The 27,808-nt window shown below is 44.4% G+C and overlaps 1 protein-coding gene across 1 annotated transcript in view; it reads left to right on the forward strand.

Moving 5' to 3' along the window:
* Positions 1-27,808, forward strand: part of LOC106580728 (leucine-rich repeat and fibronectin type III domain-containing protein 1-like protein) — a 135,552-nt gene that overhangs the window by 99,722 nt on the left and 8,022 nt on the right. The window contains exons 3-4 of the mRNA XM_014162071.3: positions 15,596-16,969; positions 21,076-21,723. Coding sequence (XP_014017546.3) covers positions 15,596-16,969; positions 21,076-21,634 — 1,933 coding nt within the window. The 3' untranslated portion in view covers positions 21,635-21,723. The remainder of the gene's footprint in view (positions 1-15,595; positions 16,970-21,075; positions 21,724-27,808) is intronic.

Here is a 27,808-nt window from a genome sequence, read left to right on the forward strand (position 1 = left end):
GGCCAAATCTACACTGGAGTTGCTTACTAAGAAGACAGTGAATGTTCCTGAGTGGTTGATTTATAGTTTTTACTTAAATCTGCTTGAAAAACTATGGCAAGGCATGAAATGGTTGTCTAGCAATGATCAACAACCAATTTGACAGAATTCTGAAAATAATAATGGGCAAATGTTGCACGATCCAGGTGTGGAAAGCTCTTAGAGACTTATCCAGAAGGACTCACAGCTGTAATCACTGCCAAAAGTGATTCTAACATGTATTGACTAACACTTTGAGTATTTTTTCTAAATGGTTGACAATTAAATCCATTGTATTCCTACTTTGTAACACAACAAATGTGGAAAAAGTCCAGGGGTGTGAATACTTTCTGAAGGCACTGTATCGCTGTGATTGCCAAATGAATCAGATTCAGCAAGACAAGCTGTGTCTCCTTCAGTACGTTTGAAGTCTACGTGACTGGCTGTAGAATGCTCTCATATATATCAAGTTGAAATTCATGGATGGGCCTTTGCATAACAAATGAGCTATTAAGGTCCCACTCTTTTCTGTTTTCCCATCAATCAAAGATAGACTGTTTTCTAAGGAGTATGTTAATACAAAATCCAAGTTTGGAATGCAGCCCATGTAGTTTATCATACCTGATTGGGACATACAGTATGTGTTCTGAACGTGTGCATGAGTGCGGGGAAAACGAAACAAGGCGTTGTACCTGGCTGTGTGGCACCTGTCAGCAATGTGGGCCTCCTGCAGCAGCACCAGCCTGCCTCGCCAAGGTCAAAGCATCCGCATCATGCTGTTGTTTGTTCCGCATCCATATGTTCCTCTACCTACACGCTGTCATGTCTCGAGAAACACGCCCAGCGGAAATTTTTACTACCGCTAACACTTCCACACATTCTCCGGATGAAGCGCACCGTACTTTACACACAGTAGCAACTGTACTACTGGGGAATTTTCCCACCTGCAAGCCGCTCTGTGCTTTATAGCTGCCAAGCTTCTCCCTGGGTGGCGGATGATAAATAGAAGTAATTCTCTGAGAATCTACGGCAAATATGGAGGGCCACTTCTGGAGGATAATGCGTTAGGGAGATCCCTGCCGCTGCCTTGCCTGCCGGGGAGAAACCCCTCTGGCATCGACTCTTCACTTATCCCAGATGAGGTCCTAGTGTACTAGGAAAAGATTTGCCAATCTCAAGTGTCTCCATCACTATCGTATTTCTATCATCTCCATGATCCAGAATCAAGAGAGCGTAAAGAGTCTCTCTAGTACTGTCCAGGGGCTCTGTAGAGAAGCACTCACCAAACATTTGCCAGGAAGGCCACATAGTGTATACCTCGGACACATGCTCGGAGGACTGCATGGGGAAATTGTGTGGAGAATCGGTGTGTGATCATGAATGCATAATTCATGTGTGAAGAAGCCTAACTAGCTGGAATTATGTGAGAAAATGAACCTGGGATAAACTGAACATTGGTATGATGAAGTTGGTTCACTTTGCATAACATCCTGCAGTGTAAACATGTTATGTACAATACATTCCGGAGTAATGTTTGTGCAAAGTGTAACCACTGGAAAGAGAATCCACAGAGCATTGCTACTGTAAAAATGCAATTGTTATGACAAAATACCGGCAATGTTCAATGGTTGCTAACTTTTGTTGATTGAGAATGTGAGAAAGAGACTAATTTGATCATGTAGCTACAGCTATGGAGTGATAATGGCAGCTAACATGTCAGTGGGCTGATAATCTTCCGCTCATCCGCTTAGAGATGTTTTAATCCGTTCACCAGTCATAGAACCCACTGGACTGAAGTTGTACATGCTGTATCTCCAACATGGCTGATATTCAGTGTCGTGGCTGAAATTCATGTCATGCTGGCATTTAGTCTTGTGGCTGATATTCACGTCATGCTGGCATTGACGTCCTTTGTTCGATGTCAAGCCTTCAAACAATACAATTTGAATTGTAGAGAACTTTTTACAACACAATTTGTCGGCTGAATGCTTCTCTTAGGAAAATACCTTGACAGGAATCAACCCCTGCTATGAGGTATTCTCAGTAGAGGAGAGGTTTGTTCATTTTTCTTGATGATGATAACTTCCCTATGTGAGTCGCATTCATGTTGTTTCATTGTCATTTGTACATATCAATCCACTACCGTGGGTAAGCATGGCGCATGAGTCCATTTCATTAAGGAGCACAAAGCAGAAGGTGCCTCTGTTGGAATGCTGTTTGTTCTTGTTTACACTTTGACGCCCAGTAGTGGGCATTCCGGCAGAGAGGTATCCAAATCATGGTGCTATCCTATCCTCCCCCACACAATATCATAGAAAGGCTGGGAAAATAATGACGCTTATAGTCTGAAGGCTGCTGAAGGTTGGCTGATATCCTACATTTTTCCATCTAAGAGAGCCTCTTGAGCTTTACTTTGAGTCTAAGCACACACCTCTTCAAAGAAAGGTGAGATTCCTATGGTGTGTGTGTGTGTGTGTGTGTGTGTGTGTGTGTGTGTGTGTGTGTGTGTGTGTGTGTGTGTGTGTGTGTGTGTGTGTGTGTGTGTGTGTGTGTGTGTGTAGTCTAGTCTAGTGTTTGTTTTCATAAGCTAGAGTGTTGGTTCGGCGGAGATGTAATGCTCTCCCTGGCGTTGAGCAGTGTGGGGAGGCAGACACAAATTGACTGGGCTCTGAGTCACCTCAGTCTATTATCAGTAAGACTAGAGAGCTCAGCAGACAGCAATGGAGCAGGTCCAGGACCAGTTTAGCCAGCCCTGCTTCTAACCCAAACCTTCCAGAGCACACATCTCGAACTGGTCCAGAAATAACACTTGGCCACTCTAATCGCCTGTGTGCCTAAACCTCAATCTCATAAGCAAACAGTAAAGTATAACTACCAGATTATTCTGTTCTTGTCATACTTTCTCCAGTTGTTCTGCATAAATTACGTTTCATATAGTTGAAAAGAAGTGATCCTACAGGAAACCACCTGAGACATTTTTCTTCAATTTAGGACGGGAATGGAAAGGGATGTGTTAATGTCTTCCAAGGCAGAGCGAGGGAGAGAGGTAGGGAGACAAAGGGGATGTGAGATGGCAGTTCCCTCGCTTCCGTCTCAGCTGTGGCTTTTTGAGCTGAGCTTCTCACTCTGATTGACTCCAAGGCTAGCCACACATTAGCAGTACCGTCTATACGAACCACAGCGCAGCAGTAGCCTTTGAAGGTAGTACAGGATGTCAACATGTAGCAGCCGTCCCTCTTCCCTGCCAAAACTGCTGAGCAAAAACCTCTGCACCATGATGGAAATAATGCAGACAGTAGACACTCGCTGCTTCCTCTTAAGAGATGATATTTCCAGCTGCCCCGGTTTCACATCCTAACTTATTTTCTGTCAGGCAGCTGGCTAGGCCATACCTCACGGATTTAGAAGATGTGCACTCAGAAAATGGGACAAACCTCACACCATAACAAAAGCACTTAAACCCTTGTAGCATTCATCACAAACAGCACCTCACTGCCAGACAAAGTCAAAAGTTAAGTAGGGTGAGGTTTGGCTAGTGCTTGGATGGGAGACATCTTTGGGAATGTGTCTCAGTGGGCCAGTATGGGAGATTCCTATGGAAGATCCAAAGCCTCATTGCAGTTGTACAGACACAGTGCTGTAAGGGCATCATAGCTGGGACGGATGTGCCTTCAAAACCAATGTCCTGATATATTCTGGGGTCATAAAGATCCCATGGCACTTCTTTAGTGAGCCAGGGTGTTCACCCAGCTGTCATGGCCACATTCCCAGAGTATTAATCCAATCCCCTTCCTGTTGACTTCCATAACTGATGATTGGTGAGTGTTCCGGCAAAGACTGCCTGCCAACCGGTACAGAATATGCTCACACTGCTACAGAATGATGATGCATGAGATGAAATATAGCTCAATGCAATGTTGTGTAGTTCAAGATATGAGGATTGATTTTTACCAATGCATTATTATCTTACCACCACTATATAGTGTCATAATTGGTAGCAGTAATCATAGCCCTGTAGAGATAGACGTGCAACTCTGTTATTTCATGCCAGGCGGGTGTCGACTACAACCCCCTTTGTCCTGAAGGCAGAGCCTCATCTCCATGAGCACATCAGGTCTCCAGTCCTCACCCCCACTATCCCATCAACAACAACAACAGCAAGACCTGTGTCACCGCAGCGGAGGTCTACACAGCTAAGAAGAGTGTAGAGGGTTCTTCTAGCCAACGTGTTTGACCAGCTCATCTTTGAAAAGGAGGCTAATGTTTAGCAGAGGACTTGTTTGAGAGAGCCTGGATTTTTGGTTTCTAATGGGTGGGAGGCACTTTGCTGTTAACATTAGTGATAGGGGGGGGGGGGGGGGGGGGGAATCTATACAGTTACATATCGGGATGTTATTTTTGACGATATATCGTATCGTATCGTATTGACAATATTGCAGTATTATTTTTGAGCTAGTTGGCTGTACCTGCACCAAAACTCCAGTATTTCCCTTCATAGCTGTTTCTCCATCTTCTTTTTAAATAGGGATACAATTTGTTTTCAGCACTTTTATTTCCAGGACTGATCAAACTTGTTTTCTCATGGCTCTCTCTTGTCCCTCTGAAGCAGAGATATGGTGAGCGATATGTTTGGAACATCGAATTGAAATAAAATCACAGTATCGAATCTCAGTACATATAGAATCGTGAGAATTGTGAGAATCGCAATACATATTGTATCGGCACCTAAGTATCGTCATATATTGTGAGGTCCCTGGCAATTCCCAGCCCTAGTTAACATGTGTAAACTTTGACAGCCTTTAGTGTCGCAAGAGACAGAGCAGCTCGCAGCCACTGTCATGGTGGCTTTGTCTTTCTGTAGTTAGTGTGTATGTGCATGGGTGCATACTGGTACGTGTGTGCCTGCTTGCCTGTATATATTTGCATTAGTTTGTGCCACAGCCCTGCAGTTCGCCCCCTGAATACATCATGCTGCTTTGACAGTCACAGTAGAGGACAGGGAGAGGGGTGGGAGATGGAGGGAGGGAAATGGAGAGAGATGAAGGGAGGTAGAGGGAGGGAGCGGGCGTATCTACAGCTTACTTAGGGAAAGGCCAATGCTGTTAAAGTGTATGACAGAGGGATCATGGGCTAATTACGAGCTCTAATGCCATTAACTGTTTTGGCACTGGGAGTGGATTGCCATGTTGCTGCTTCACCTCAGCAACACAATCCTATTAACCATCGCCAACAGTTGCCAATCTGATTCGGGAGTGGAGGGTGTCCCGTGATGGGAGTGAAGGCTGGGTGATGGATGGTGCGAGGAAAGGAGAGAGGAGGCGGGGTGCATTTGCCTGCTTGCATAATCAGAGTGACAGAGGCACTCCGCCAGCGATCTTGCCATTGTCTTAAAGGGAGACAGGGTTGAAGTTTCTATCAACTAGTTGGCACTCTCGTGTGCTGTCAGACTTGTCGCCTGGCTACCATCCGCCACCACCTAGCACCTCCCGTTGAATGTGTTATGGCTGTGGGGAAGATCTGCTACAGAATGGCCTGTGTTATAGCGTCTGCTCTGCCTGGTTATGTGTTGCAGGGCAGGAACTCGCTGCTGTGTTAATTTATGGTGCTGTGGAGGTGAATTCCCCCATCCCTGCATTGGAAGTCAAACACGACAGGCCCAATAGAGCACTGTGTTCCCTGAACATTGTTGCAATACTGCCTGGTTGTGTGAGTGTTTGTGTGTGTAGAGATGTGTGATTGGTATAGGGTTGCAGAGGGAGGGTATATTACTGAAGACTTTCTACGTTTACCAGTAAACTACCAGAATTTTGGTAACTTTCACGTTTTATTTTGAATTGTATAAGATGACATGTAATGGCCGTTTTGGGTACCTCAGATTAGCACAGGTATCTACAATTATCTTTTGCCCTCTGTGTGACCTTATCACATGTACTAATGAAATAATGAAATAGAATGACAAAGCTGTAGAACATTATCCTAAATATACACCATCAACTTGTTGAATACCATTGGGGTTTAATATGAGTGTTTAAGCATGAAATATCCTTTATACACTGAGTCTACAAAACACACTGAGTTGCACCCCCCCTTTGCCCTCAGAACAACCTCAATTCGTCGAGGCATGGACTCTACAAGGTGTGCTTTTCACAGTTGTGTTTAGTTGGATGGATGTCCTTTGGGTGGTGGACCATTCTTGATACACACGATAAAACTGTTGAGCGTGAAAAACCCATCAGAGTTGCAGTTCTTGACACACTCAAACCGGTGCGCCTGGCACCTACTACCATACTCTGTTCAAAGGCACTTAAATCTTTAGTCTTGCCCATTCACCCTCTGAATGGCACACATACACAATCCATGTCTCAATTGTCTCAAGGCTTAAAAATCCTTCTTTAACCCGTCTCCTCCCCTTCATCTACACTGATTGAAGTGGATTTAACAGGTGACATCAATAAGCTTTCACCTGGATTCACCTGGCCAGTCTATTTCATGTTCCTAATGTTTTGTAAACACAGTAGATATTTTTAACACAATTTTATTTATTTTACTATGTCAATAGGTATTTGTTTTCAATGTTTTGGCATCAAACTGGTGGCAGTTATGGAAAAAAAAGTAATTGGAAAACTTGCGGAGTTAATTGGAAATTATGTAATTGTTGATTTCCACTAATTAGGCTATTTTCTGTTGAACCATATGGTCTATCTACTAGAAACACAATGACAATATGGACACAGATATAAAAAACGTGAGCTATATATGAATACATTTGTTTTTATTTTATTCAAGTATAACTTTAAAAGTTACCATAGATGCCATAGAGTTTCTGTTAATTATCAATATTGCAGAAGATTCCGGTAACTTCGGTAAATTACCGGTAGCTTTGCAACCCTTGTATGTTCAACTCATGTTTGCATGAAGGAGTTCAAAGTTCAAGCTCAATGTTACCATGCAGGATGTACATGTACATGTCTTAGTGTTTATGGTAAAGACGTATAGATCTATTGTACAGCATGTATGTGTGTGGATGGATGGTTGTCTTAAATGAAAATGTTTTGACTATAGTAAATGTGTAGGATTATATAAGTATAAGATACAGGCTGATCCACTATCCAATGTATTGAAGTGTATTGGAGATGGTTAATAGAAGTGTTTTCCACGTACACGGTACACCCACTATAACCTCCAGCATAACCATTGTTTACTTAATAGGTTTCTTAAGAGGTCTCTGGTGAGCTTGCAGAGGACATAGATTCCAGTAATGTAACATCTGTCCTACCGAACAAGCCCCGTGGGAGAGTTCAACCACAGTGCCACCATGTTCGCACAGAAAATGTTTTCAAAATGAAATGGAACAAAAATTACTCCGCCATGCACAATCCCATGGAAGGGATGTTTATGCAAATCAAAATGGGCAATTACATTTACGGCCAACAGCAAGGAGGAAGAAACAAAAACAACAAAAGCAAATGTTTCCCATTAACAAAAAAATAGGTATGCTCTCCATTAATTAATATCTCGCTTTCAATTTGCACTTAGCAATTACAGGTTAGTCGCGCACAATGGAAAGTGATGATTAGAAAATGTCTAGGACGTTCCATTCTGTCCAGGTGGACTTCCATTCAAGCCACATAGCGTGTGGAAATGACTATGCAAGAGTGGTTCAAACCTTTAATAATGATTAACAAATACATGGCGACGGCTGTCGCAGCTGCAATGCATCACCAATAAATACCATGTCAAAATTAATAAGAGCTATTTTTTATTCAAATCTCCATGGACAAAAAAAAAAACACACAGAAATGGCAGGAGCTTTGGAGAACGCCTGTAACAGTAAAAATCAATTGGCGTGCCAGCACAGCAAGAACATTACCCTCCCCACCTCCTCTTTAAAGGCATCAGGCTGCAATTAGTCACAGTTTCTCTCCCCAGCTTTCCCTAGTAAGCCAGGTAATTAAGTCATGGAGGGGGACCTTTATGACCCTCCCCAGCCAAACTCTACTGTAGTATTGACCAATCAGCTTGATCCTCTTGATCACTTTCCCTGTTGTTAGGAGATAGCATGCAAATGACACTCCTGCTGATGATATCCAGATAACACAGCTGATTTGTGTCACATAATGGAAGGGGTTAATGGAAGGGGTGTGTGTGTGTGTGCCATGAGGGTTGTGTATGGACGTGACCCCGCCCACCCTTTGCATGCCAGCCAGGCAGGCAAGCAGAGGCATTCAGTGAGAGTGTTGGTTGGTTAAGCCAGGCTCAGTGACTCGTCTGCTCCGGTAGCTCCAGTAAGCCCTCGTGACAGCAGTCTGTGTCCCAGGGGGACGGGGAGAGAACACCGCAGGCTGCAGGCCCTTGTTGTTCAAGTACAGCTGCCCTACTTACTCATATTTACAATACTGATCACAGAGGTGATTGTACCCACACACTGAGCCTAGGGAAAGCGCTTTGCCTTTGTGGGCCGCTTGCCCTCTTTTCCATCAGGCACTGGGTGAGGGATGCTTTTAGGTCAAGGGGGGGGGGGGGGGGGATTGGGTGGCATGAGCGATTTCTCCATCTCTCCCTTTCTCTTTGGAGGAGGGAGGATCCAGGGCTGTAGATGGCTAATACACCCTCAGACATGTTATATTGTGCTGAGAAGTGGAGTGGATGGTCGAGGTGTCTGCTTTCGCTCCACTCGTTTCATCTCACTCTCTTTTAGCTGTCTGCCTCCTTTTAGCTGTCTCTTTGTCTCTCTTTATCCCACTCTCTCTTTCTTTCTCACTCACTCGGATTCTCTCTATCTTACTGCTCTTTACTCCCTCTCTCCGGTTTTCATTTGTGCACACACACGTGCACACACACCATCCCTTCCTCTTCTTTGAGATTGTGTTGATTAGTGTTGATGAAAAAAGAAGCCCGTTTGAACAGCAGGATGTCCTCTAACCAGCTGTTGCTGTTAGATTGTCAGAACACTTCCATTAATTGTCAATCTTCCACCCACCACTCTACTTCATGTTCTGACAGTCTCTCCTTTCTTATTTTCATTGAAATGGAAATCCCACTGTTAACAACAATGACTGCGGGTGATGAGTCGCTGTACCCTGTATTCATACCCTATCATCCCCTTTTAACCACCTTTTCATGTGCATCTTTATCAGTTAGCATGTATTACCAGTCCTCCTTACATAGTGAATTTTATTTTATTTAACCTTTATTTAACTAGGCAAGTCAGAACAAATTCTTATTTACAATGACGGCCTAGGAACAGTGGGTTAGCTGCCTTGTTCAGGGGCAAAATGACAGATTTTTACCTTGTCAGCTCGGGGATTTGATCTTGCAACCTCTTAGCTACTGGCCCCACGCTCTAACCACTAGGCTACCTGCCGCCCAAGGAACATGCAGTAGAAACATGTCATGAACAGCTTGGTCCTTACATAATGCAGTGATTGTAAGACATCCATTTGACAGATTCTATACTGTATATTTACCCTTGACCGTATTAGTCTCTTATTAAATGCCTAACAGGGCAAGAGGTTACCCACTCTGCTCCGTTTGTCAAGCACTCAAGTATTCCTTCACTAAAATATTGATGGCGCTGCTCAATACTGTGTGTTCCAGTGCTGGAGAATGGATTGAAACAATACGTACCATATGAGAATCACGTCTATCTTTGCTTGTCTCTGCCCAGACGTACTGAGCTGATAGAGTATTACAAAAAATGATGCCATCTTATGTAATTCACAAATAGCAACATCATTAAAGTACTGAAATCCCTTGAAAAAATAAAAAAACTCATGTTAAGCTATTTCCCCACAAACAATACTTGTACTTACAATAAGAGCCAACCAGAACGTCAAGAGACTAAATAATGATGGATTCCATATACTATTAACAAACTACACGTGCTGTGCTACTGTGTGCATTTTTAAGGACACTTACACTCTCACTGAGATGCATGCTGCGACAGAATCGACTTAGTACACAACAAATTGGACAGTGTTACCTACTGTTGATTTTTTTGTGTAACATTTCTAGTGTTGTTTCAGGTGTTCTATTATCACTCATTGGTGTAAAATAACCCCAGTGTTAAACCAAAACCACACCCATCTATCATATTTCCCAGCATGCTCTATTGTAGATAGATTTTTAGCATTGTTTGTTTCAATATCTCCGTTTTTACATGTACATTGATAGATTAATGCATCTTATGCAACTCACATATAAATAACATACATTTTTCTAAACTAATCCAATCTGTTACTTAGACTTATTGTACCAATTACTGAATGGGTACAATTTTGATCCAGTTTTGATGATTTAGGTAGTCTCGTACCTTAGTCTTCCCATCCCGGCAGTCATTGTGAATGCAGGTTGCAGCTAGGAACGTACAGAGAAGTAGCTGCCAGATCCATCATAATGGCCCGGAAGTAAAGCTGCGCTGGGAGCCAGATTTAAAATGGAAGACATTGAATACATGGAGCAGGGTGGACAAAATCTAATTAAAACACGATTTAAATGTATTTTCGGAAGGGCTGTAATCACCATTCATGTAATACATTAAATATATACATCTCATGGTAGTAGGAAGCCATTTTTTTTGTCACGGCTCCATTATTTTCCCATTTACATCTTATAGCAACCTTCTTGGCAGCCCTGGTGTGAAGGGGAGGAACAGCAGAGCAGATCATCTTTTGACCTTAAATATTTTATTTTGGAATTACCAGCACACTGGTGCACACGTGATACATTGTGATACATTGTATCATTTCGTTTGACTGTGAGAACCACAAGTTCTTTCAAGTTTCGCACTGTAGGCTATGTTTTGAATGTTTGTATAAAAATGAAGTGTATTCACTCTGAGAAACAAATTGACATTTTTCTACACAGAAACGTTTTGGTTCTTTGGAGGAGATTAAAGAATATTACTAAAAAAGGTTATATATACACTGAGTGTACAAAACACCATGACATCGACTGACCAGTTGAATCCAGGTGAAAGCTACTATATGATCCCTTATTGATGTCACTTGTAAAATTAATTTCAATCAGTGAAGGGGAGGAGACAGGTTAAAGAAGGAGTTTTAAGCTTGAGGCAATTGAGACATGGATTGTGTATGTATGCCATTCAGAGAGTGAATTGGCAAGACAAAATATTTAAGTGCCTTTGAATGGGTTATGGTAGGAGATGCCAGGCGCACCGGTTTGTGTCAAGAACTGCAACACTGCTGGGCTTTTCACTCTCAACAGTTTCCCGTGTGTATCAAGAATGGTCCACCACCCAAAGGACATCCAGCCAACTTAACAGAAATGTGAGAGGCAATGGAGTCAACATGGGCCAGCATCCCTGTGGAATGCAACAACCATGTCTCTGTCACTAACAAATAGTCATGGGTGGTAACGCTACAATTCACTCAAAAGGCACTCTGGGAAATAGGCAAATAAGGCTTTACACTAAGCAGTGTGTTAATTTAAGTGTGGACCTGTATAGACACCGGACCAGTATTAAATTGAACACGCTCAGTGTTAATTTAACACTGAAGAATGTGCTGTGTAGGTACTGTATGTAAATTGCACTTGACTACTCATTAATATGAATGCCATGACTCAATCATACTTTACTGTTAAGTTGAGTACCTAGGCCTCAGTTGAAGCTTCTGCAGTGAGGATGGCTCATAATAATGGCTGGAATGGAGTCAATGGAATGGTATCAAACACATCAAACATGTGGTTTCCATGTGGTTGATACCACTCCATTGACTCCATTCCAGCCATTATTATTAGCCCCCTCAGGAGCCTCCACTGATAGGCCTATGGCTAATGCGCCTGCATGAAATAGTCCACCACTGACATGCATTGACATCGGTACCTTTTCCCATAGTGTTTTTCTTAGTTAGTTGTCGAGAGGTAATGGATCTCTCTCCGGGGGTGCTGTGACTTCTCATCCTCCCTATAATGGAGAGCAGGGAGCTCAGCCCTGCCTGGGCGTGTCACTGAGACACCGCACTGTCTTTTTCTCTGCCTCTGATATATAGCTCGCCTTAGCAGAGCAAGAGAGCAGCTCTCCTCTCTCAGTCCCTGCTGATATACCACCTGTGTGGCTCGATATCTCCCCCACCTGGCAGAGAGCCGTAACTACACATCCATGTTTTCTCCACCTTCTCCCACCTCCTCTTCCCCGCTTGAAAGTCCATCTCTTTCATCTCCCAGCAGTTAGAGCATTGATATTCAGAGTGGGTTCCCTGGCAGTGGGAAATAATTACGTTCATGCATTTCTATGTAAACGTTATGAGAATGGAATGGTGTGCACAAACAATAAACAAAGGATCTCGTAACAGATATCCATTAGCTATTCTGGAGCATTTCTGAATATTTATATAATGGATTGCCTTGTGAAATTCTATTTGAGTGTGTGTTATAGACAGATGGGGTGTCAGATATCAATGGTTTGAAGTGGTGGGGTGTGGTAGAATGAAGTACGGTGTCAAGGGAGCAGCATTGATATCTTCTCTTTCTGTAGCCTCCACAGATATCCCCGTTATCTTGGCGAAACTATTCAGAACCCTTACCTTTTTCCACATTTTGTTACATTACATCCTTATTCTAAAATGGATTAAATACATTTTTCCTCATCAATCGACACACAATACGCCATAATGACAAAGCGAGAACAGGTTTTTAGAATTTTTTGCAAATGTATTAAAAATGAAAAACAGAAATACCTTATTTACGTAAGTATTCAGACCCTTTGCTATAAGACTCGAAATTGAGCTCAGGTGCATCCTGTTTCCATTATTCATCCTTAAGATTTTTCTACTTGATTGGAATCCACCTGTGGTAAATTCAATTGATTGGAAATTATTTGGAAAGGCACAAAGTGCAAAAACCATGAGGTCGAAGGAAGTGTCCGTAGAGCTTCGAGATAGGATTGTGTCGAGGCACAGATCTGAGCAAGGGTACCAAAACATTTCTGCAACATTGACGGTCCCCAAGAACACAGTGGCCTCCATCATTCTTAAATGGAAGAAATTTGGAAACACCAGGAGCTGGGCGCCCAGCCAAACTGAGCAATTGGGGGATAAGGACCTTGGTCAGGGATGTGACCAAGAACCCGATGGTAACTCTGACAGAGCTCCAGAGTTCCTCTGTGGAGATGGGAGAACCTTCCAGAAGGATGAAACCAAGATCGAACTCTTCGGCATGAATGCCAAGCGTCACATCTGGAGGAGACCTGGCACCATCCCGACGGTGAAGCATGGTGGTGGCAGCATCATGCTGTGGGGATGTGTTTCAGCGGCAGGGAATATTAGAGTAGTCAGGATTGAGGGAAAGATGAACGGAGCAAATTACAGCGAGATCTTTGATGAAAACCTTCTCCAGAGCACTCAAGACCTCAGACTGGGGCAAAGGTTCACCTTCCAACAGGACAACGACCCTAAGCACACAGCCAAGACAACACAGGAGTGGCTTCGGGACAAGTCTCTGAATGTCCTCGCATGGCCCAGCCAGAGCACGGACTTAAACCCAATCTAACTTCTCTGGAGAAACCTGAAAATAGCTGTGCAGTGACGCTCCCCATCCAACCTGACAGAGCTTCAGAGGATCTGCAGAGAAGAATGTCAGAAACTCCCCAAACACAGGTGTGCCAAGCTTGTAGCGTCATAACCAAGAAGACTTGAGGCTGTAATCGCTGCCAAAGGTGCTTCAAGGAAGTACCGAGTAAAGGGTCTGATTACTTAGGTAATTGTGATATTTACGGGGGGTTTTAATATACAGTATCAGTCAAAAGTTTGGACACACCTACTCATTCAAGGGTTTTTCTTAATTTTTTTTACTATTTTCTACATTGTAGAATTAAAGTGAAGACATCAACACTATAAAATAACATATAAGGAGTCATGTAGTAATCCAAAAAGTGCTCAACATATACAAATATTTTGTTTTAATTGAGATTCTTCAAAGTAGCCACCCTTTGCCTTGATGACAGCTTTTCGCACACTCTTGGCATTCTCTCAACCAGCTTCATCTGGAATGCTTTTCCAACAGTCTTGAAGGAGTTCCCACATATGCTGAGCACTTGTTAGCTGCTTTTCCTTCACTCTGAGCTCCAACTCATCCAAAACCATCTCAATTGGGTTGAGGTCGGGTGATTGTGGCGGCCAGGGCATCTGATGCAGCACTCCATCACTCTCCTCCTTGGTCAAATAGCCCTTACACAGCCTGGAAGTGTGTTAGATCATTGTCCTGTTGAAAAACAAATGATAGTGGGACTAAATGTAAACCAGATGGGATGGCGTATCACTGCAGAATGCTGTGGTAGCCATGCTGCTTAAGTGTGCCTTGAATTCTAAATAAATCACTGATAGTGTCACCAGCACACACCATCACACCTCTTCCTCCATGCTTCACGGTGGGAACCACACATGCGGAGATCATCCATTCAGCTACCTTTAGTCTCACAAAGACATGACGGTTGGAACCAAAAACCTCAAATGTGGACACATCAGACCAAAGGACAGATTTTCACTGGTCTAATGTCCATTGCTCGTGTTTCTTGGCCCAGGCAAGTCTCTTCCTCTTATTGGTGTCCTTTAGTAGTGGTTTCTTTGTATAAATTCGACCATGAAGGCTTGATTCACAAAGTCTCCTCTGAGCAGTTGATGTTGAGATGTGTCTGTTACTTGAACTCTGTGAAGCATTTATTTGGGCTGCAATCTAAGATGCAGTTAACTCTAATGGTAACTCAGGGTCTTCCTTTCCTGTGTCGGTCCTCGTGAGAGCCAGTTTCATCATAGCGCTTGATGGCTGATGTGACTGCACTTGAAGAAACTTCCAAAGTTCTTGAAATTTTCCGGATTGAGTGACCTTCATGTCTTAAAGTAATGATGGACTTGTCACAACACAACTGATTGGCTCAATCGCATTAAGAAGGAAATAAATTCCACAAATTAACTTTTAACAAGGCACACCTTAATTGAAATGCATTCCAGGTGACTACCTCATGAAGCTGGTTGACAGAATGCCAAGAGTGTGCAAAGCTGTCATCAAGGCAAAGGGTGGCTACTTTGAAGAATCGCAAATCTAAAATATGTTTTGTTTTGTTTAACACTTTTTTGGTTACTACATGATATGTGTTATTTCATTGTTTCGATGTCTTCGCTATTATTCTAAAATGTATAAAATAGTAAAAATAAAGAAAAAACATTGAATGAGTAGGTGTGTCCAAACTTTTGACTGGTACTGTTCATTTGAATTTTTTTATCTGTTTTTGCTTTGTCATTATGGGATATTGTGTGTAGATTGATGAGGACAATATAATCAATTTTAATAAAGGCTGTAAAAGGCTGCACTGTATCTATTCTTGAAAGAAATCAACCTTATTTAAATAGATTTTCTGTTTTCAGTTTCCAGATAAAAATGTAAGCATTTAATTTTACAAATATTTTATATTTACAGCTATCAGCGTAAAGGTTCATTCTATCCATCCCAATGATAACAATGTTGTTGTTGTTTTCATTGTTTTAGTTATTTTTTTCAATGCTGTTTTCATTGTTGTTGTTGTTGTTGTTGTATGCTAACAGCCTTTCCCTTTGTCTTCCAGGAGCCTAGCCATGGAGTGCCTGCTCCTGTGCCTGGCCCTCCTCACTGCGCCCGTCGCCACCATGCTGTGCCCCAAGCGCTGCACCTGCCAGAACCTCATGCCCTCCTACACTGTTCTCTGCGCCAAGACAGGCCTGCTCTTCGTGCCGCCAAACATTGATCGGCAGACGGCCGAGCTGCGCCTCATGGACAACTTCATCACCACCCTTCGTCACCGTGACTTTGCCAACATGAGCAGCCTCATCCACCTGACGCTGTCGCGCAATACCATTAGCCAGATCAAGCCGTATGCCTTCGCCGACCTGCAGGACCTGCACGCCCTGCACCTGGACGCCAACCGGCTCACCATGCTGGACGACACCCACTTCCAGGGCCTAGTCAATCTCAGGCACATGATCCTGGCCAACAACCAGCTGCACAGCATCTCAGAGGGGGCCTTCCAGGACTTTCTGGAGACCCTGGAAGACCTGGACCTGTCCTACAACAACCTGGTGAACATCCCCTGGGAGACCATCGGCCTGCTGGCCAGTGTCAACACCCTCAGTCTGGACCACAACCTCATAGAGATGGTCCCTGAGGGCATCTTCTCCAACCTGCACAAGCTGGCACGTCTAGACATGACCTCCAACAAGCTGAAGAAAATCCCTCCAGATCCCCTGTTCCTGAGGATCCCAGTGTACGCTAAGCTGAAGGGTTCTCCACTCACATCCCTGGTGCTGAGCTTCGGTGGAAACCCGCTGCACTGTAACTGTGAGCTAGTGTGGCTGAGGAGGCTGACCAGGGAAGACGACCTGGAGACCTGCGCCTCCCCCCGAGAGCTCGCCGGCAAGTATTTCTGGACCATCCGCGAGGAGGAGTTTGTGTGCGAGCCACCCATGATCACACGGCACACCTCCAAGATGTTTGTGATGGAGGGTCAGGAGGTGAGCCTGCGCTGTAAGTCAGTGGGTGACCCGGAACCTTCCACGCATTGGGTCAGCCCTGAGGGGAAGCTGATTGGGAACACGTCCCGCACCATCTGCTATGAGAACGGCTCGTTGGACATCCTCACCACCACTGTGAAGGACTCTGGGAAGTTCACATGCATCGCATCCAACGCCGCTGGTGAGGCCACGGCGCCCGTGGAGCTGGTGGTTAACCCCTCGCCACACTATGACCCCAAGCTGGAGCCCGAGCCTGGCCCCTCGGACATCCCCACCTCCATCAAGTCCAACGCCAGCGGGGGCCATGCCCGCACCGACCATCAGAGGGTCAGTGTGTCGGAGCTGAGCTCAACCTCGGCCACCATCCGATGGCCCCCTCAGGACCACATCCCGGGGGTCCGCATGTACCAGATCCAGTACAACAGCTCCTCCGACGACATCCTCATATACAGGTAAGCTGGGAAGCGCATTCTTTTACAAAAAGATCATATAAGATGACATGCATCTCTATGGGGGGGGTTAGTGTTATAGAAACTATCCCTATAAAGCTGACTGGTATCTCTGTGTGGAAGGTGGTCTTCACGTGTGGCATTGCATACTGTGGGTCTCTTGTTGTTCTTCGACAGTTCATGAGCCTCCAAATTGATCCTCATTAACAGCCTGGTTTAGAGAGGCACTGAATCACGTTGATAATGAATGTACTGCCCGATGACAACACGAGTGGACTTAACTCATCGCTAAAGAAGTCACAGAGCGAACTGCAGAAACAATAGAACATGATGCCCACAGGGAAAATGACATAGAAGTTCTGAAATAATGGGTTGGAATGACTCAATGTGCAGACATCTATTGCCACACCAGCCTATATAGCCTTCCTGTGCAGTAGCCATTAGCTATAATGTGTCTGGCGGTGAAGAGCCTATAAGAAGAGAACTTGTTGCCATCAATCATCTCCATAGGCCTGAGATGGAGATCCAGTTAAATATTGACCTTTCTGATATCAGATTCAGATGTTTTATTAGGTGGGTTGACTCCCAAGTGTCAAAGGCCAGGCATTCAATGATATAATGGACTGAAGGTTGTAATGCCTCACTAGTACTGTTAGTGTCATGTAAGGGTTTTGAAAAGTGTCGAGTTTGGCTTTTGTAATTCAGTATTGTTCCTATCAGAAATACCAATATACTGTCCAGACTTTTAAGTGATTGTGATTATTTGTAAGCCGTGGACACTAGAGGTGTTAACTTCAGTTAGAGAAAATATTAAATATTTTCAATAGCACCCAAAGGAATCCCAGTGCAGAGTTACACTGATGTAAACACATTACCCCAGTGAAGTGCAATCCGTTCCAGAAGGCAGGGTTTGATAATTGATTTTGAATGAGGCACAGTTGAGTTGAACTCTTCACCCCAACTTTAGGAATGTAAATAATCTGTTCTTATGGGAACAGTGGTTTCTGAGCCTCCTCCATTTCATAGATTTCAGAGAATGACTGTTGCAGAGAGCATAAAACACCTGAAACATCCCGATTTACACAGAGAAGAAAGGCGGGTCACTCCCACAGTCACTACAGCCCTCTGTTTGTCTCTGATAAGAATCAAGTGGAACATTAACAGAAAAAAAAGAATTCTCTCCTCAAAGTGAAAACCAGAGAAATCGCCGGCCATTAAATTCCCCCAGAGTCGGCTGCGAACCTCTTTCTTCTCCTAGGGCAATATTCTCCTCTTGAGCTTTCAAAGATTTCTTTAAATTCGCTGTTCAGCGGCTCATTATTTTTATAGGAGGTGCAGTAGAAAACATCCCCGTGAGTGTTGCAGCACCAGCTAATGTTATTACAGAGATTTAGAAGTGAGACTACTGTACAGCATTAGAAGTCTTAAGGGGAGGGGGGCTATTTTTCCTACCCCCACGGCAAAAATAGCCAGCGAGCTCAGTTCCATCCACCTCTCTGTTGAAGCACCTCACGGCACTCACACAGTGGATTATTCCACAAGCCTATAATGGACGGACGGAGAGATTCGTTAAAAGACAGAAATTCATCTATTGATTCTTTTTTTTATATTACACCACGGCCCTCTTCAACATTGCACTGTGGAGTGATTCTCTGTTGAAGGAGCCCTGTTAGTACCTAATTAACTTCCGGCCTTTCCCTGAGGATGGATTAAGACAGAAAAGACACGTGGGAGAAGCAATTTGCTGTTAATTATGCAAAAAGCATATGGAGGCCTTTGGTTTATGGCACTGCAAAGTAATCGGAATGCGTTTTTTTATCAATTAGGCACACATGAGTCCAGCTCTATGTGGACTGACGGTTGTATTGAATTTGGGAGGTCAGCGATGGAGGGAGGGGGTAATGAAGGGACGCGGTGGCTGAGGACAGCTAATATCCTCTCAGACACATTAACATTGTGCTGAGAACAGGAGAGGATTGTGACGGTATCAGCTTTCCTCAGTCTCTTTCTTCTTTCATACATCAAGTCGACTGCACTCTCTATTTCTCTTCCTTTCGTTCCCTCTCTCTGTCCATCTTTTGACTCCAGATATCACTACCTAATTGCCTTTATGTTTGTGTGGCCTCTTCAGAGACAGTCTTACATGAGAGGATGAGAACTATCCTATGTTAAAGCCATTATAGACAGCATGTGGTAGGGAGATTTCAGCACACACTCACATCCTTGATCACACACGCGCACAAGAGTAAACACACACACACACACACACACACACACACACACACACACACACACACACACACACACACACACACACACACACACACACACACACACACACACACACACACACACACACACACACACACACACACACACACACACACACAATCCTCCATGTCCCCCTAACCCCTCCTGGGCCCCTGCCTGTAACATCCATATTACCATCTCTAATGTGATAGACTGGTGACAGGAATTGTGGCAAGGTCAGGTCTGACTACATCAGTGAGGGCTCCCGCTCCTCTCTCACCATCCCCACCACCTCCTCCCCATTGCATGCAGAGGACCCAGCCTTCTCCTCCATGTCCATCAAAACCCCACCAGAGGATATGGATGACGACACATCTGAAGAAACAGTATATTGGGGCCTATTCATTTTTGAACCAGGCGACCTCCCTTTTTATACCTAGACTGTATGCTAGGCTCAGGACTAACGAAATGGCCAGACCCGTCTGTGGGCGGCTAGTGACCTCCACTCATCCAGAACATCCACTAATGATGATTGTATATGCACTGGGGCGTACAGAACAACATCAAGACAATTCCCCCTAATTAGTGAGATTCCACCTTTCTTAGTAGTTTGATCTTCTCGTTTCCTTTCTTTCTTTCAAGGAAATGTTCACGGAATTGAAATGTACATTTAACATTTTGATCATTTAGCATACGCTCTTATCCAGAGAGACTTACAGTAGTGAGTTCATACGTTTTTTTGTTCACATCAAATCTAATGTTATTCTTCACATGCTTCGTAAACAGCAGGCGGAGACTAACAGTGAAAAGCTTACTTACGGGCCCTTCCCAACAACGCAGAGAGAGATAAAATAGAGAAACAATAGAAAAGTAATAACACGTAACAATACAAGTAACATCTCATCATGAAACTTTTACTTCATAGTAAAACACCAGACCATAATATGACACTAACTTTATGGGTGGAAGACATTCTACATGCTCCATAAATGTATTATAATTTGGAAAGGAGAATACAGTGGATAAACAGGGTGGCAAGAGAGTAGTAACGGTAGTAAGTCAGTTTAATGGAAACAGCAGGTGTAACCTGTGGATAAGGTAGGGCAGAGGAGGGTACTCTGAGACAGTAGGAATCCCGCCGTGTGAGCGTAGAGGTTGGCCCCGCTGGCGCCTGCGTTTAGAGGAGAAATGTTTAATGCACACACTGTCATCCACGCTGTCACCCCTTGAGCATGTCGCGCTTTGGAATTCCGCTCCATGTTTCATCACCTCAGAGCCCCCGGGCCCCTATGTCCCTGTTGATAAATGGAGCAGTTTGGCACGCTAGCCACCGGGATAACAGCGCACACACACACACACACACACACACACACACACACACACACACACACACACACACACACACACACACACACACACACACACTTTACATTTTAGTCATTTAGCAGATGCTCTTATCCAGAGCAACTTACAGTAGTGAATGCATACATTTCATACATTTTTTTTTTTCTCTGTGCTGGCCCCCCGTGGGAAACGAACCCACAACCCTGGTGTTGCAAACACCATGCTCTACCAACTGAGCTACAGGGAAGGCACACCTTAGCCAATGTGTGGTCTAGTGTTTGTAAGACAGAAAGTAAACCTGACAATGGAGAGTGCAGAACGAGAGGAGAGCAGGAGAGTGTGTAAGTGTGTGGTCAGGGTAGTAATGGCTAAACGTAATTTCCAGGTACTGAAAGTATAGGTTGTTGAGTTTACTGCCTTTATACAAGCTCTCAGTTTTCGGATTACTGCTAGAATGTTCACTCTGTCAATAACATTGTTCTCTCTCTCTCTCGCTCTCTCTCTCTTTCTCTCAGGATGATCCCTGCGTCTCATAAGTTCTTCCTACTCAGTGACTTGGCCACTCAACGGGATTATGACCTGTGTGTGCTGGCGGTGTACGACGATGGCGTCACGGCCCTAACCGGCACCCGCCTGGTGGGCTGCGTGGCATTCACCACAGAGCGCGAGTACCGTCAGTGCCGCTCCCTCCACGACCAATTCCTGGGCGGTACCATGATCATCGTGATTGGCGGTATCATCGTGGCGTCCGTGCTTGTCTTCATCTTCATCCTCCTCATGAAATACAAGCTGCACAGCAACCATTACAAGCAGAAGGCGACACATGTCAGCAACGTGTGCTCTCAGACCAACGGAGGCCAGGCGGCGGGCGGGGGAGGCACTCCCATCCCCCCTTCCTCCTCAGGCTCGGCTAATAAGCCCATGCCTCCTGGTCCAGTGGACAAGGTAGGGCACGAGGGACCCCATCAGGCCTCGGAAGGGGGCTTCGGAGGGCCCCTGAAAGGGACCACCGTAGTGGACTTGAACCCAGACTACGGGAAGTCAGTGAAGGACGAGGATGCTATATCACAATAACACAGGATCTGGGACTTCCCCACCCCGCCCCCTTTTTATTTCCGGTGCTGGGGTCCCTCTGCCTTACCAAGGATTATCTCGTGTCCAAGGTGGGTGATTCCTGTCAGACAAGGCTGGGCAAGTGCTCAGGGCTCATCTGTATTGATTAACATTTCTGCAGACTGCTTCTGTAAGAGTTTACAGATGTGTGTAGTTTACAGATTGTGTGTGTGTGTGTGCATGTTTTGTGTGTACATGCTGTGTTCCTATAAGTCTAGGTGCATCTGCATGCAGTATCTATTTCGAGGGGCTTGTCTTGACAAAGCGCAGTACTTTTGCTGTATTGTATTTTCCTCTTTAAATGAAGCGTAGTAAATAGTACAGTGAACTAGTCCTATTGAGCTGCAGCTGTGACTGCAGGCAGGCTTTGCTTGTGCCCCTTGCCAGGTCCCCAGGACTGATGGGAATAGGCAATCATCATAAAATCACACAGCACATAAAGGACGGCACGCTGTGCTCACTCGCTCCACGTCCCCCCTCTCTCTCCTTCCTTCCCTCTCTCCCTCGCTGCCCGATGGGATTCCCCCCCACACTCTGTTTCCATGAAACCAATCATAGCTGACTCCGCTGGCCCTGATATGTTTGTTGTAAGTTTAATATCCGCAGTATAGCACAATCTTCTCTACATCTGCGCTCTCCAAATACAAATGAACTGAGCTGGACCCGGGACAACTCTGTGGCTTTTTAAACGCTATCATTTGTGTCTCTGCTGCCCACCAACAACATCACGTCATCCCGCATATTAGCACACTCAATGTACTAACGAGGGTTTGACGTCATCTTTGGGGCTTCCTAAGGCATTTGTGTTATTCTGATTCGTTTTTGGAGGGCAAGCTACAGGCTATGTCACTAGCAGCTGGAAGTTACTTTTAAACAAGGGTCAGAACCTTGTTGGGTTAGAAAAGGCAAATGGCAGCCACATGCGTAATAGCGACTCCTATGGGTATGTTCAGGTATGCCCTTGGTAATGTTAACCTAAGCCAGCGGTTCCAAAACTAGGGTTCGCGACCCAATGTGGGGTGGCATGATATGAAAATTTGGTTGCAGGAGAATTTCAAAACGTCCTGAGAAAAAAAGTATTATATGGATGATCTTGTTGTTGTTTTTTTTGTATATATATATATATATATATATACTGCTCAAAAAAATAAAGGGAACACTTAAACAACACAATGTAACTCCAAGTCAATCACACTTCTGTGAAATCAAACTGTCCACTTAGGAAGCAACACTGATTGACAATACATTTCACATGCTGTTGTGCAAATGGAATAGACAACAGGTGGAAACTATAGGCAATTAGCAAGACACCCCCAATAAAGGAGTGGTTCTGCAGGTGGTAACCACAGACCACTTCTCAGTTCCTATGCTTCCTGGCTGATGTTTTGGTCACTTTTGAATGCTGGCAGTGCTTTCACTCTAGTGGTAGCATGAGACGGAGTCTACAACCCACACAAGTGGCTCAGGTAGTGCAGCTCATCCAGGATGTCACATCAATGCGAGCTGTGGCAAGAAGGTTTGCTGTGTCTGTCAGCGTAGTGTCCAGAGCATGGAGGCGCTACCAGGAGACAGGCCAGTACATCAGGAGACGTGGAGGAGGCCGTAGGAGGGCAACAACCCAGCAGCAGGACCGCTACCTCCGCCTTTGTGCAAGGAGGAGCAGGAGGAGCACTGCCAGAGCCCTGCAAAATAACCTCGAGCAGGCCACAAATGTGCATGTGTCTGCTCAAACGGTCAGAAACAGACTCCATGAGGGTGGTATGAGGGCCCGACGTCCACAGGTGGGGGTTGTGCTTACAGCCCAACACCGTGCAGGACGTTTGGCATTTGCCAGAGAACACCAAGATTGGCAAATTCGCCACTGGCGCCCTGTGCTCTTCACAGATGAAAGCAGGTTCACACTGAGCACGTGACAGACGTGACAGAGTCTGGAGATGCCGTGGAGAACGTTCTGCTGCCTGCAACATCCTCCAGCATGACCGGTTTGGCGGTGGGTCAGTCATGGTGTGGGGTAGCATTTCTTTGGAGGGCCGCACAGCCCTCCATGTGCTCGCCAGAGGTAGCCTGACTGCCATTAGGTACCGAGATGAGATCCTCAGACCCCTTGTGAGACCATATGCTGGTGCGGTTGGCCCTGGGTTCCTCCTAATGCAAGACAATGCTAGACCTCATGTGGCTGGAGTGTGTCAGCAGTTCCTGCAAGGGGAAGGCATTGATGCTATGGACTGGCCCGCCCGTTCCCCAGACCTGAATCCAATTGAGCACATCTGGGACATCATGTCTCGCTCCATCCACCAACGCCACGTTGCACCACAGACTGTCCAGGAGTTGGCGGATGCTTTAGTCCAGGTCTGGCAGGAGATCCCTCAGGAGTCCATCCGCCACCTCATCAGGAGCATGCCCAGACATTGTAGGGAGGTCATACAGGCACGTGGAGGCCACACACACTACTGAGCCTCATTTTGACTTGTTTTAAGGACATTACATCAAAGTTGGATCAGCCTGTAGTGTGGTTTTCCACTTTAATTTTGAGTGTGACTCCAAATCCAGACCTCTATGGGTTGATAAATTGGATTTCCATTGATTATTTTTGTGTGATTTTGTTGTCAGCACATTCAACTATGTAAAGAAAAAAGTATTTAATAAGATTATTTATTTCATTCAGATCTAGGATGTGTTGTTTAAGTGTTCCCTTTATTTTTTTGAGCAGTGTATATATATATATATAAATAAATAAAACAAACAAAAAAAGGTTATACATACTATTATTTTTTCTCAGGATATATTATAATATCGTCTTTGTATCTCAAAATCATTGTAATGTGGTTAACCTTAAAAATCTAAATTAAAATGATTAAAATCTAAAAGATTCAACCAGAGTGCCCTCAGATCATGGGAAAAGGCTGCACTTGACCGTTGCACTTGAATCATTCCCACGATGAATGGCTAGGCCTGCTACGCTATGAAACCACACACTACTGCAGAGATCTTGATACTACCGGCCGCAATTGATATGGTGAAAACAATGTGTGGGAGGGCAGAGGCACAGAAACTCAGATCAATACCTTTGTCAGATAACACTGTTAAACAAAGAGGAAACTCTGACTGACTCAAAAACTCCCCAGCTTATGCTCTCCATATGGGCGTTAGCTGTGAGGGCAGAGATGCTCAAAATCAAATCAAAATCAAATCAAATGTATTTATATAGCCCTTCGTACATCAGCTGATATCTCAAAGTGCTGTACAGAAACCCAGCCTAAAACCCCAAACAGCAAGCAATGCATGTGAAAGAAGCACGGTGGCTAGGAAAAACTCCCTAGGAAAAACTCCCTAGAAAGGCCAAAAACCTAGGAAGAAACCTAGAGAGGAACCAGGCTATGAGGGGTGGCCAGTCCTCTTCTGGCTGTGCAGGGTGGATATTATAACAGAACATGGTCAAGATGTTAAAATGTTCATAAATGACCAGCATGGTCAAATAATAATAATCATAGTAGTTGTCGAGGGTGCAACAAGCACGTCCGGTGAACAGGTCAGGGTTCCATAGCCGCAGGCAGAACAGTTGAAACTGGAGCAGCAGCACGGCCAGGTGGACTGGGGACAGCAAGGAGTCATCATACCAGGTAGTCCTGAGGCATGGTCCTAGGGCTCAGGTCCTCCGAGAGAAAGACAGAAAGAGAGAATTAGAGAGAGCATATTTAAATTCACACAGGACACCGGATAAGACAAGAGAAATACTCCAGATGTAACAGACTGACCCTAGCCCCCCGACACATAAACTACTGCAGCATAAATACTGGAGGCTGAGACAGGAGGGATCAGAAGACACTGTGGCCCCATCCGATGATACCCCCGGACAGGGCCAAACAGGCAGGATATAACCCCACCCACTTTGCCAAAGCACAGCCCCTACACTACTAGAGGGATGTCTCCAACCACCAACTTACCGTCCTAAGACAAGGCCGAGTATAGCCCACAACGATCTCCGCCATGGCACAACCCAAGGGGGGGGGGGGGGGGGGGGCGCCAACCCATTGACTTTTGTTCACTATACTTGTCGGGGGATGCTATTCACAGGACATATTGTTGTGTCTCACGATTTCCAAGTATGAAACAGCATAGGGGATGTTCAGTGTACTGCATGGCTATATTGACAAAAAACATATTCCATATGGGATCGAATTATGGGTTTTTGTACAGCTGGGTCTCTATCTATCCCGGGACGGAGGGCAAGCCTCTGCACTCTAGTTCTGAATGTGTCTCCCTCTGCCATATGGATGCATTGTATGATACACCGAGAGCAACTGGGGGCAAAAAAGCTGAGCACAGAACTCGGAGATATACTGCAACAGGTAACTTCGATTGGAAACTACAGTGGGGGAAAAAAGTATTTGATCCCCTGCTGATTTTGTACGTTTGCCCACTTACAAAGAAATGATCAGTCTATAATTTTAATAGTAGGTTTATTTGAACAGTGAGAGACAGAATAACAACAAAAAAATCCAGAAAAACGCATGTCAAAAATGTTATAAAATTATTTGCATTTTAATGAGGGAAATAAGTATTTGACCCCTCTGCAAAACATGACTTAGTACTTGGTGGCAAAACCCTTGTTGGCAATCACAGAGGTCAGACGTTTCTTGTAGTTGGCCACCAGGTTTGCACACATCTCAGGAGGGATTTTGTCCCACTCCTCTTTGCAGATCTTCTCCAAGTCATTAAGGTTTCGAGGCTGACGTTTGGCAACTGTCACAAGATTCGTAGTGGAGAGAAAAGGACCAAGGCGCAGCGGGATTGTGGATACTCATTTTCTTTTAACCTCTTGGGGCTATGTGGGACGCTAGCGTGCCACCCGTGGTGCACCCTATCAACAGCAGGTGCATTTCAAGAGCGGCAAATTTGAAACCAAATAAATGTCAAAATTCTAATTTTTCAAACATACAACTATCTTACACCCTTTGAAAGATAAACATCTCCTTAATCTAACCACGTTGTCCGATTTCAAAAAGGTTTTACGGCGAAAGCATAAAGTTAGATTATGTTAGGAGAGTACATTGACAATAGCTGTGTGTAATGTTTTGTCAATTCAAAGACAGGCGTCACCAAAACCATAAAACCAGCTAAAATGATGCACTAACCTTTGACAATCTCCATCAGATGACACTCATAGGACATTATGTTAGACAATGCATGCATTTTTAGTTCTATCAAGTTCATATTTATATCCAAAAACAGCGTTCTATTTACTATGGCGTTGATGTTCAGGAAATCGTTTCCCTTCAATAACCGGCAGTCAAGTCAGCACCACAAATTAAATAATTAAAATTAGAAAACATTGGTAAAATATTATATTGTCATTTAAAGAATTATAGATTTACATCTCTTGAACGCAATCGACTTGCCAGATTTAAAAATAACCTTACTGGGAAATCACACTTTGCAATAATCTGAGCACTGCGCCCAGAAAAATACGCTTTGCGATACAGACAAACGGCCATGTTGGAGAGATCTAAAATCGAAAATACTATGTAAATAATCCATTACCTTTGATTCTCTTCATCAGATGTCACTTCCAGGAATCCCAGGTCCATAACGAATGTAGTTTTGTTCAAAAAAGCTCATCATTTATGTCCAAAAAGCTCCGTGTTGTTAGCACATGATCTAAGCCCGCCGGACTTCACTTCATGAACGAGGGGAAAAAATATATTTACGTTCGTTCAAACATGTCAAACGTTGTATAGCATAACTCATTAGTGCCTTTTTAAACCAGAACATGAATAATATTCAAGGTGGACGAATGCATTCTCTTTTAAAACGTATTGGAACGAGGGTACCCAACATGACCTCGCGCGCCAGAGTCTAATCGGCCATCACCGTTCCAAGGCTCTTGTTCGGTCAGATCTCATAGTAGAAGACTCAAAACACTTTGTAAAGGCTGGTGACATCTAGTGGAAGCAATAGGAAGTGCCAAAACATTAATCAGCCCCTGTGTGTTTCAATGGCATAGGCTTAAAGGTAATTCAACACATCAGGTATCCACTTCCTGTCAGAAAATGTCTCAGGGTTTTGCCTGCCAAATGAGTTCTGTTATACTCACAGACACCATTCAAACAGTTTTAGAAACTTTAGGGTGTTTTC

This window comes from Salmo salar, chromosome 20 (genome assembly GCF_965601325.2).
Source record: "Salmo salar chromosome 20, fSalSal1, whole genome shotgun sequence".
Classification (NCBI taxonomy): domain Eukaryota; kingdom Metazoa; phylum Chordata; class Actinopteri; order Salmoniformes; family Salmonidae; genus Salmo; species Salmo salar.